General features: G+C 40.7%; 1 protein-coding gene across 1 annotated transcript in view; it reads left to right on the forward strand.

Moving 5' to 3' along the window:
• Positions 1-12,138, forward strand: part of DAPP1 (dual adaptor of phosphotyrosine and 3-phosphoinositides 1) — a 168,664-nt gene that overhangs the window by 81,048 nt on the left and 75,478 nt on the right. The window contains exon 2 of the mRNA XM_082243612.1: positions 1,783-1,905. Coding sequence (XP_082099738.1) covers positions 1,783-1,905 — 123 coding nt within the window. The remainder of the gene's footprint in view (positions 1-1,782; positions 1,906-12,138) is intronic.

Below are 12,138 nucleotides of genomic sequence, written 5' to 3' on the forward strand. Positions count from 1 at the left end.
CATTACTCGTTAACCTCCCTGGTGGTATGATTATGTCAGGAATTATGTACCAAAAGCGGTACAATTTTTTTCATGGAAATTTGGCGTTATGTATTATAGGCCTACAATTCTTAGTAATTACTGACTTAAACCTGACCAAAACAAGAGTCTAGTAGACATCCCAGATGTCATAAATTTGAAACACAAACGCATGAATTATAATCGAATCAATAATATAATTTTATTATATAATATATGTATAATAAAATTATATTATTGATTAGATTATAATTAATGCGTTATATTATATATATATATATATATATATATATATATATATATACACACACGCACACGCACACGCACACACATATATATATATATATATATATATATGTATATGTATAATATATAACGCATGAATTATAATCGAATCATATGTGTGTGTGTGTCATTATATATATATATATATATATATATATATATATATATATATATATATATATATATATATATATATAATTATAAAATGTGTTATGTGTTTGTGTTTTGTGCAACGTTTGAATGCTCCCATGCAGCATTGCTGCTGCAGGAAACGGAACTAGGAAGTCATCATACCGACAGACGAGTGGCGGGGATCTCGGCTGGCGGTCACAGCAATGAGAGATCATCGCTGGATCTCCAGGAGAAGGTAAGAAACGCCGCTGCGCTCTCTGCACATCTACCCCGAGCGTGACTCCGGGATACCGCCAGGGAGGTTAAAAAAAAAAATAATAAAAATGACAAAAATCTTTCCCTTAGTAAACTCAATAACTTTTGCGCAAACCAATCAAAATACGCTTATTGTGATTTTTTTTTTTTTTTTACCGAGCATATGCAGAAAACAAATTGCCCTAAAATGTTAAATTTTGATTTTTACATTTTTTGGGGGGGAATTTCATATAAAAAAATGTGAAAAATATTGTTATTTTTGCAAAATTGTCGCTCTTTTTTTGTTTATAGCGCATGATCAAAAAATCGCACAATTGATCAAATACCATCAAAAGAAAGCCCTGTTTGTGGGAAAAAAAGGATGTCAATTTCCTTTGGGTACAGCGTCGCACGACCGCGTAATTGTCCGTTAAAGTCACGCAGTGCCGAATCACAAAATAGGCCCTGGTCAGGAAGGGGGTAAAATCTTCCGGAGCTTAAGTGGTTAAGCTGTAAAAACGCTCGAACTCTGATAAAAGCTGAAAAACGTGGCTATTCTGCGTTTATCAATGTTTTTGAGCCATAAGCTTTTGTGGGAGTGTAGTTTTGCTGAAAATTGTTCAACGCTACAGCTGAAAAAAGCTGAAAAAAACTCCTTCTACAGCTTTCTACTGGCATTTTTGATAAGGTCCAGTGTGCACGAGGCCTAAAAATCAGAAAAAGTCAAAACTATCAAAAAGGGTGAAATTTGTTTAGAAAAGCTTCATTTTCCTACATTCCACCTTTTGTGCAATATTCTGTTCTATTCTATTATGAAAGTCACTGTATTTTTTTGGTTTGGAGATGTGAAGGAATCAGCATGTTGAAATCTGCTGATACTGCAGTGAAATGTTTCGCAATGTACCAACAAAGCTTCCTGGTGCGCAACACCACAAAAAGACATACGGTTTCCAATTAAAACATTCTAGTGTTACTAGCATCATTATCAGCCTATGTCTCATCATCTTCATAATTAGGTAACAAGTCTGTAGATAATATTGGGTTGTATATTTGGTATAGCTGGGTGTGTTTTTCTATTCTACTTCTAACAGAAGAGCTTTTTACTTTTGTTAGGTGGTTTCATGAGAATCTGACCCGACATTCAGCAGAAGCTCTTTTGCTTACCAATGGACAGGATGGCAGTTATCTGTTGAGAAAAAGTGACTCCAAGGCCAAGGTGTACTCACTGTCAGTAAGGTAGGTACATTTTAAATGCCTTTTATAAGCTTCAGGAAGGTTGAATAGGTATAATAGTGGTTGGCATGCATTTTAGTCAGAGCTGTGTGTTAAGTATTTACTCTGCTTCAGCCTGTCAATCACTGTGCTTGTTTCTTGCCAATTCAGTCATACTGTATAGCAGAAGCTCAGAGGAGGAGGCTATGCACTGCACCCTAAAAAAGAGAAATAAGTGACATAGAGTCATAAATTTGAACTGTCCCAATATTGGCAGCATTCTGCTGATTTTTTTATGACAAGTGTCAGGGCTTGGCTTGTAGATCACTGTTCTAAACTGACTGCCGTGACAAAAAAGTGACTTAGTATGTTTACACCTTATAGTTAAGTCTTTGGGTGCTCCTCTGATCCTTGTTGTACCTTGTTGATAATGGCTTAATTTTCCAGACTATATACCCCTGTCCAATGAGAATGCTCACTCCTATTTCAAAAGGTGGGCAGGGGTTGGGTTGAGCTGTGCTCCTGGAGGAAGGGTCTAGTCACCTAGTCAGACATATTGAACCCTTAGCAACAAAGCAAAACAAAGATTGTAGGGCACACACAAGGCTTTTCTTTCCAATGACGATAATAGTAAGCACATTGTGGTACCTGATCTTAGACAAAACTTTGAAAAGTTTTAAATGCATGATGAATTCGCCAACCCAACCCAACTAATTACCTTATCATGGTATCACCTTAGGAATAGCGGATTGAAAGGAAACATTAACTAAACATATTTTTTTCAATGGATCATCTCCTTCCCTATTAAAAGTGTATGTAAAGATAATTTTTTACGTTTTGGAAAGGATAAGGAAGGGTTAGACATTTATAACTAACAAGCAAAAAGTTGGGGGAGAAAACCCTGAACATGTATATCTAAAGCTGGTGCAGCTATGAACCAAGCGACATGTATATTAAAAAAGAATAGCGCACACATGCAAAAGAAATAACTATAAAATATGAAGACAATCCATAAATAAAAATGGGGATTTGGTCCCACCATATGGCCATATCGTGCTCAAGCCCACCACTACGTCAAAGTACCCCATTATCAGTGGGTCCTACACTATCCATAAAAAAGGATGGGGTACTTTGACGTAGTGGTGGGCTTGAGCACGATATGGCAATATGGTGGGACCAAATCCCCATTTTTATTTATGGATTGTCTTCATATTTGATAGTTATTTCTTTTGCATGTGTGCGCTATTCTTTTTTAATAGACATTTATAACTGACATCTTGAAGATTCACCCCTGTATTCCTCCTGGCGACCAATATACAGAAGCAAGATTAAATCTAACAATTTAGAGTTGTCACCTGAGCAAGAGGTGAGGGAAAATCAGTCAATAAGGATAATTTTTCCGATAACTCAAAAACATGGAGATATTTCCATATCAGCAGTTTGTAACAGTTAAGTCTCATGGTCCATGTTTGCCTAGAACTCCACATATTCCTAAGTAGGCTGTCAGGTAAGGTGTGCATGAAGTACCCAAGACCTCAGGAAGGTGATCAGTACCAGTTACTCCTATGCTCCACCTCTTTTCCAATATTAGATGAGGAACAAGAACAATTGAAAGACAATATAAAAGAAAAACAAATTTAGAGGCTGTGTAGGTCTACCAGATTTTACATTAAATTTATTTTAAAAAATTGAACATTTTAGAGAGTGCAATTTATTCCATAAACATTTAATTCATTTAAAAAAAATGTTTACTTATGATTGAAAAAATATGAAAAGCAAGAGTAAATGGTTTTCTTAGGCATCCCATGCACACCATTCCTTACATGGTTAGCTTAGGAATATAAGTAAACATGGGCAAATGTTATTTATTCCAAATGGATATTAAAAAAAGATCACTGAAAATGTAGCAGCTGTCTCTGCTGCCAGTAAATATATAAGCCTCTGGCATCTGTAAACCTATAACACCAACCTTAGATCACTGTAAATCAAGTCCAGTGTCATCCCCTGGGGTCAGTAAACACTAATGCCGGTATCTGTTGCCGGTAAACATATGATGCCAATTTCTCATTTTAGTAAAATGTATAATGCCAACTCTTGGAGAAATATAATGTCAGCCTATGCTGTTTGTAGATGTAAAATTCTAGCCTCAAGTGCCTGGAGAAATGTAATGTCAGCTTTCGTTGTTTCTACATTAAAATGTAAACTTTTAAAATAATTTAAAATTTCCTTTAAAATGGCTAGAGGTACAGTAGGTTATAGCCAGTCCCATAACATTTTGTCTGTATGGATGGATTTGTTCCCTTCTTGGATTCTCTGATGTGATTGCTTTGACTCCATAAAGAAGAAGATTTCCTTGCTTGTTTCTATGTTTGATTCCTGTTCATGTCATCACGAGTTCAAGATTTAGGTGTACGGTACACCTTATGTGAATACATATTTAATAAAATGATAGAAATTCATCTAAATTGTCCTGTACTTAAGCCAGTGTGTCTCAACTCCGGTCTTCAGGGCACACTAACAGGCCAGGTTTGCAAGAAAACTGAAATACGCCATATGTGATCTCTTTTGCTGCTCAGTGATTGCAGTATTCTAGTCTGCATCTCCCCAAGGTAATACTTAAAATCTGGCCTGTTAGTGGGCCCTGAGGACTTGATTTGAGAAACACTGACTTAAGCAGTCAGTGCTTCCGCCTAGCAGCACTAGGGTCTTCGGTTCGAATACCAACCACTACATTACCTGCACAGAGTTTGCATGTTCTCCCTTTGCTTGTGTGGGTTTCCTCCCAAACTCCAAAGACACGCTGGTAGGTTAACTGGCTCCTGGCTAAATTGGCCCTAGTATATGTGTGTATAAATGTGAGTTAGGGACCTTAGCTTGTTAACTCCCTGAGGACGGGGACTGATGTGAACGCATTATAAATATATGTAAAGTACTGAGAAATTTGACAGTGCTGTAGAAGTTAATAAAAATTAGGTGTAATCCTAGACTCTGACCTGTCCTTTCAACCCCAAATTCAATTGTTGTCAAAAGCTTGTAGACTTTATCTCCGTAACCTCTCTAAAATTCACCCCTTTTTAACTAATGAAACCATGAAGCTACTCATTCACTCTCTTGTTATCTCGCCTTGACTATTGAAACTCCCTTCCCTATTGCAACTCCCTTCTCGTAGGCCTACCTCTCCATAGGCTATCCCCTCTTCAATCTATCATGAATGCTGCTGCCAGACTCATCTACCTTACCAACCGCTCACTGTCTGTCACCCCTCTTTGCCCTAATCCCTACCCTGGCTTCCGATCACCCAGCAAATTGAATTCAAAATACTACAACTGCAAACAAAACCATCCACAAATCTGCCCTCTTCACCCCAATCCCAACACTGGCTTCCGAACGCCCAACAAATTAAATTCTAAATATTTACAACTGCATACAAAATCATCCACAAATCTGCCCTAAGCTACATCACCATTCTTGTCTCCAAATATCACCCAAACTGTCCTCTTCGCTCCTCTTAAGATCTCCTACTCTCAAGCTCCCTTGTCTCCTCCTCCCATGCTCATCTCCATAATTTCTCCAGAGCATCCCCCATCTTCTGGAACTCTCTACCTCAATCTGTCCTGCTAGCTCCTACTCTGGCTGCCTTTTAGACGATACCTGAAAACTAATTTCTTTAGAGAAGCCTATCACGCCTCCAACTAATCTTTTATCACTTCCATCAGCTCATCTCCCACAGTTACAACCTTTTGTACCACTTATCCCACCCTATTAGATTGTAAGGTCTTATGAGCAGGGTCTTCTTAATCCTCTTGTATTGTAACCCTCTTATTGTATTGTAACTATACGGTCTCACTTTTATATTGTGAAGTGCTGCGTAAACTGTTTAGCGCTATATAAATTCTGTATAATCGTAAAAAATAAAAATACTTATTCCCACATAGTTTAAGATAATTAAACTTAGGGTCTCTGTGACCCCAGTTTGCCAAGCTATGATCCCCTCAAAGCTTGATCATGTTTTTTTTTGTTTCTTTTTTATGTTCATGGCAGGTGAGGCTCTGCCTCTCCTGACTCCACATCACTGATCAGCACTCCTTTCCTCATCCTGACAGCATGAGGAGAGGAGAAGAGAGCCGATAACCGATTCCTCTAAAAGGGACATGTACACTGATGATCAGGGCACTGATTATCAGTGTCCCGATTATCAGTGCAGTCCCACCATCAGTGCCGCCTATCAGTAACGCCTATCAATGCCCATGGGTGCACATCAGTAAAGGAGAAAAATTACCTGTTTGTAAAATTTTATAACCAACTATGAAAGTTTTTTTTTTTTTTTTTTTTTTTGTTCTTTGCTTATTTAGCTAAAAACTGAAAAACCCAGCAGTGATTAAATACCACCAAAAGAAAGCTCTATTTGTGTGAAGAAAAATGATAAAAATTGTGTTTGGCTACAGTGTAGCTATTTCGCACAATTGGGCTGAAAATTGGCCCGGGCATGAAGGGGGTAAAAGTGCCCAGTAGGCAAGTGGTTAAACACAAAAGGTCTTCATATATAAAGCAGTGGATGTGACATTCAGAAAACATTCACTGCAGGGGAATCTTGCGTATGTATGCATATTAAGTTAAAGGTTTGGTAAATGTCACATTCACTGCTTTATAAACATGCCCCAAATGCTTTCGCTCTAAACACAGTTTTTATGTTTGTAGGTCACAGGCTACTTTCTGTATATTGCATTTATCTTACAAAGTACTGTTGTCCCTGAATCCATGGGTGTCCGCAGGTAGGGGCCAAATGCCCCCCCCCCCCCTGCAATCTCAACCTTCCCCTCTTAAGTGGCTGTTAAGCCACTTTATACCATAGTGTCTGGTCTGTTTATTAATCCTGTGTGCCCCTGTGTCTATGTTTTAAAAAAATAAGTCGTTCTTTACCAGTTTTTATAGCGCCGAGCGCCGCCCATGTGACCCGTCGGCTCTCTCCTTTCCCCGTCTGACAACTACCTGCCGCGGGCGGGGCCGAGGATTCCTTGCTGATGTCAGGAGGAGAGAGGCGGCAGGTCACGTGAGCGGCGATTGGCACTCTGAAAACTTGTAAAGAATGGCTTATTTTTAGAAAACCCAGACACAGGGGCATACAGGATTATTAAACAGACTGTAGACAGGATATGAAACTTTAAAAGAAACTACAGCTGCAGGAGGGGAAGGGGCAGGCACTGACACAGGAGCAGGGAGGGAGGGGGGAGAGAGGACAGAGGAGGACAGGTGAGCTGTGAAAGACGGAGACGGTATACCGTGGTCAGTTTACAGAGGGGAGGACATAGCCAGGCAGGATCAGCCAGGTATTTTAGGTGATAGAAGGGGCCAAATTACACAGCACAAGCACTGTGCTGTATAACATGCTTTAGGGAACAGGAAAATAACATACAAAAAAAATTCCTGGCGCTGTGGGACAGATATCCAGGGCTCAAGGATGAGATGGAGTGGGCGAAGTTAAACCAAAAGAAACCCACCATCAGCCAAAGGGAACAGGATCATTTTTTTTTTATATAGGTTACCAAATGCTTTAAAAATAAATGCTGCCGTTTGCCCTTTAAAAATAAATACTCAAAATAAGTATAATGACTAAGCCCCTCCCCTTCATGACATTGTTAAACAGGGGCGGAGCATGGGTGACCTTAAAATATGCCCCCCCCCCCCAAAAAAAAAAAAGTTCTGCGGAGGCCTATGACTGAATCCTGGCATCTTTGTTGTCCATTTAACACATCTGCAATGAGTCATACTGGCAGAAGGGAAGACAAAATTTAGCTAAAACCAGAGCAAGTGACAACTTAAAAAAAGAAAGTTGCTAAAAGTAGTAAGTTTCCATGGTGCTTGATCATTCAAGCACATATCCATTAGTAAAATAGTATAATGTGTGACAATTTGAGTGACAAACAAGTAGTATTTACAATACTTCCTCTTACAACAGTAATTCTGTTGTTTTAATCTAAATGAAAGCAGGATTGGCACCATTCAAGAATCATAAGGTAAGAAAAGGCTTAAAACGATTCTTTACTTTAAACAAAATCCAATGAAAAGAGTTTGCCTAATAAGCTAACATTTTCTGGAAAATAATGTAGCATGACAGCTAGGCAACTAGAATTTTCAGGTGAAGGATTGCATTGGCAGGCTCTCAGCACAGGGTTTGTTCTTTACATGTAATTACTGCTATCGGGATTCATGTATTAAATGTGATCCCTATGATATTCTCTAGATCAAGAGAGAGAACAGAGCAGCGCCACCTGAGTGTAGTATTAAAACAATACTTTATTGGCATAAAAGGTAATGCACTCACATGAGTGATAGGAAAGCAGGCTTTACAGCAAGTCATCCGATCCACTGCAGGGGAGGCAGGAGAGGTGTAGACAGCCCTGGGTCCTGGCTGTGTCAGTGGCTTCTGGCACTGACGAAGGCTAGCACCACCCCGCTTCCACCGGATGTGATGAGGGAGAAGCTGTGACGCCAACAAGACACCAGGAAGTGCCAGAAGCCACTGACACAGCCAGGACCCAGGGCTGTCTACACCTCTCCTGCCTCCCCTGCAGTGGATCGGATGACTTGCTGTAAAGCCTGCTTTCCTATCACTCATGTGAGTGCATTACCTTTTATGCCAATAAAGTATTGTTTTAATACTACACTCAGGTGGCGCTGCTCTGTTCTCTCTCTTTTTCTACCATGCACAGAGTCTCCTCCTAACTCTGATAGAGCCGGCGGCCACCCAGCCATCCATCTGTACATAGACTCTACTCCGTGGACTTTGTATCTATATACACCTGAAACATTTATCATTGTGTTTTTTATCAATATTTTTTGATATTTTTTGATTCTTTATATCTGCTTTTTATATCTATTGTTTACATTCATTTTTATAATTTCCCCACACACTGTGGGTTTAATAGCGCTGGTCCAGCATCTGTCATATATTTCTGATTCTCTAGATCAGCCTGTCTCAACCTTCTTATCTCTGAGGAACTTTTCAAATAGTTTTGCAGGTTTATGGGGAACCCCTTCTAAATTGGATTCTCATGGTACTTTAACATGATCAAGTTAAAGAAATTTTAACATTTTTATACAGATTTAAAAAAAAAAAATATATATATATATATATATATATATATATATATATATATATATATATATATATATATATATATATACTTTTTTCCTTTTTTTTTTTTTTTTTTATAAATGATCACATTCCCTCTGTTCTCAGCTGCATAAGAGTTGGGGGAGGAGAAGCAGCAACACAATGATCTTCCCAGCGAAAGGCTGTGCAGGGGGAGGGTGTCGGGACAAGTCTGATCATTGGAGGAAAGCACACTGAGGGGTTGATTTACCAAAACTGGAGAGTGCAAAACTTCCCGCTTTTTTATTTTTTTTTATTTTGTCAAACTTAACTGAACAAATTAGAAGCTGATTGGCTACCATGCACAGCTGCACCAGATTTTCCACTCTCCACTTTTAGTAAATCAGCACCTGAGTTCCCAGCATAGCTAGAGAACTGACCAGGCTGGGCTCCCCTGCCTACTGTGGTTAGTTTTTAATAGGAAAACAGAGAGACTGGCAGGAGCACCAGGGATTTCACATAAAGGAAGCAATGCAAGGAGAGCAGGGTACTGGGTACTTTGATACAAGTACATGGTATAGCAGGCACATATCAGGAATATGAAATGTTGGATTTACATATGCTTTAATTTTGTTACCAATCCTGCTACTAAATGATTTGCAGTAATATTCTTGAAATTAACAATAGCTTCAGAATATAAAGGGAAACAGTAAAAATTATGGTTTCCTCCAATATTAGTGGCCAGTGTAGAAGTGACCTCTTGCATTGGTGATTAGTGGAGAATTGCCTCCTTGCAATGATGTTCAGTGTAGGTGAAAGACCAATCCACCATTGCTCACTGCTCAAGGAACCCATAGCAACTTTAGAGTATGTAAGCCCAACATTTCATATTCCTGCTTACCATGTACTTGTATAAAAAAAAGTTTCCTGTTCTCTTCGTATTGCTTGGTATTGTGTGACATCCCTGGTGTTCCTGCCAGTCCCTCTGCTTTCATACTCAAAACTGATCACACTAGACGTGGGAGCACAGCGTGGTCAGTTCTCTAGATGTGCTGGAAACTCAGCTTGCTCTCCTCCAATGATCAGACATGTCCCGAAACGCCCCCCCCTGGCACAGCCATTCACTGGGAAGTTCAGTGTCCTGCTGTTTCTCCTCCCCCAGCTCTTATGCAGTTGACTACAGATGGAATGTGATCACTTGTAAAAGGGAGGAAAAAGGTATCTAAAATATTTTTTTATATCCTTCATTTCTATTTTAAACTGAGTTGTTTTACAAGGTGATTTACATTCACTTTAGGAGGAACCCTAGTTAAGAAACACTGCTCTATATGCTAATCTGATAAATTGTCCAGAAAATATTATTATGAAAAAATTGGCAGGGAATTTGTGTTTGCTTTAGATACGTAGTTAGCCCTGTTTTGTGACATACAAACATGCACCAGTTAAAGTATTTCTCATTGCTGTAAACCGCTGAGTTCATGCATGTGCCCTTATGCGTATTGAAATGTGTTGCTTTCAGCACACGTGTGGATGGTTCCTAAAGGTCCCATGAACTAGTCCCAAAGCATATGTATAAATAATATCCATTTACGCTTATAAGACTCTCTGTGATACTGTGGGCCAACTCACTGAGCACCATGTCTGGTACAGTTGAGAGCCCTTTCTATGGATGTTGCTTGACACATTTTTTTATGACGTAGCAGTGGCGGCTGGTGCTCAAAATTTTTGGGGGGCGCAAAAAGAAAAATGTAATAGGTATTGCTTCGCGTCAAAAAACACAGGAAAAAATTGTGTGACTTTGAGGTCATGGTACAGGCATGGCACAGGTTATGGTATAGGCATGGCACAGGTGATGGTACAGGCATGGCACAGGTCATGGTACAGGAGATAGTATAGGCATGGCACAGGTCATGGTAAGGGCATGGCACAGGTCATGGTATAGGCATTGCACAGATATGGTATAGGCATGGCACAGGTCATGGTACAGGCATGTCACAGGTCATGGTACAGGAGATGGTATAGGCATGGCACAGGTCATGGTAAGGGTATGGCACAGGTCATGGCACAGGTGATGGTATGGCACAGATGATGGTACAGGCATGTCACAGGTCATGGTACAGACATGTCACAGGTCATGGTACAGGAGATGGTACATGCCCCCTTTCAATGCAGAGACCAGCGTACATGCCCCCTTTCAATGCAGAGACCAGCGTACATGCCCCCTTTCAATGCAGAGACCAGCGTACATGCCCCCCTTTCAATGCAGTGACCAGCATACATGCCCCCTTTCAATGCAGAGACCAGCGTACAAGCCCCCTTCAATGCAGAGATCAGCGTGCCTGCCCCCTTCAATGCAATGAACATTGTGCCGTGCCCCCTTCAATGCAGAGATCAGCATGCGTGCCCCCTTCAATGCAATGAACACTGTGCTGTGCCCCCTTCAATGCAATGAACACTGTGCTGTGCCCCCTTCAATGCAGAGTTCAGCGTGCGTGCCCCCTTCAGTGCAATGAACACTGTGCTGTGCCCCCTTCAATGCAATGAACACTGTGCTGTGCCCCCTTCAATGCAGAGTTCAGCGTGCACGCCCCTTCAATGCAATGAACACTGTGCTGTGCCCCCTTCAATGCAGAGTTCAGCAAGCGTGCCCCCTTCAATGCAAGGAACACTGTGCTGTGCCCCCTTCAATGCAGAGTTCAGCGTGCGTAACCCCTTCAATGCAATGAACACTGTGCTGTGCCCCCTTCAATGCAATGAACACTGTGCTGTGCCCCCTTCAATGCAGAGTTCAGCGTGCGTGCCCCCTTCAATGCAATGAACACTGTGCTGTGCCCCCTTCAATGCAGAGTTCAGCGTGCGTGCCCCCTTCAATGCAATGAACACTGTGCTGTGCCCCCTTCAATGCAATGAACACTGTGCTGTGTCCCCTTCAATGCAGAGTTCAGCGTGCGTGCCCCCTTCAATGCAATGAACACTGTGCTGTGCCCCCTTCAATGCAGAGTTCAGCGTGCGTGCCCCCTTCAATGCAATGAACACTGTGCTGTGCCCCCTTCAATGCAGAGTTCAGCGTGCGTGCCCCCTTCAATGCAATGAACACTGTGCTGTGCCCCCTTCAATGCAATGAACACTGTGCTGTGTCCCCTTCAATGCAGAGTTCAGCGTGT

Source organism: Pelophylax lessonae, assembly GCF_965119305.1.
Source record: "Pelophylax lessonae genome assembly, chromosome: 1".
Lineage (NCBI taxonomy): Eukaryota > Metazoa > Chordata > Amphibia > Anura > Ranidae > Pelophylax > Pelophylax lessonae.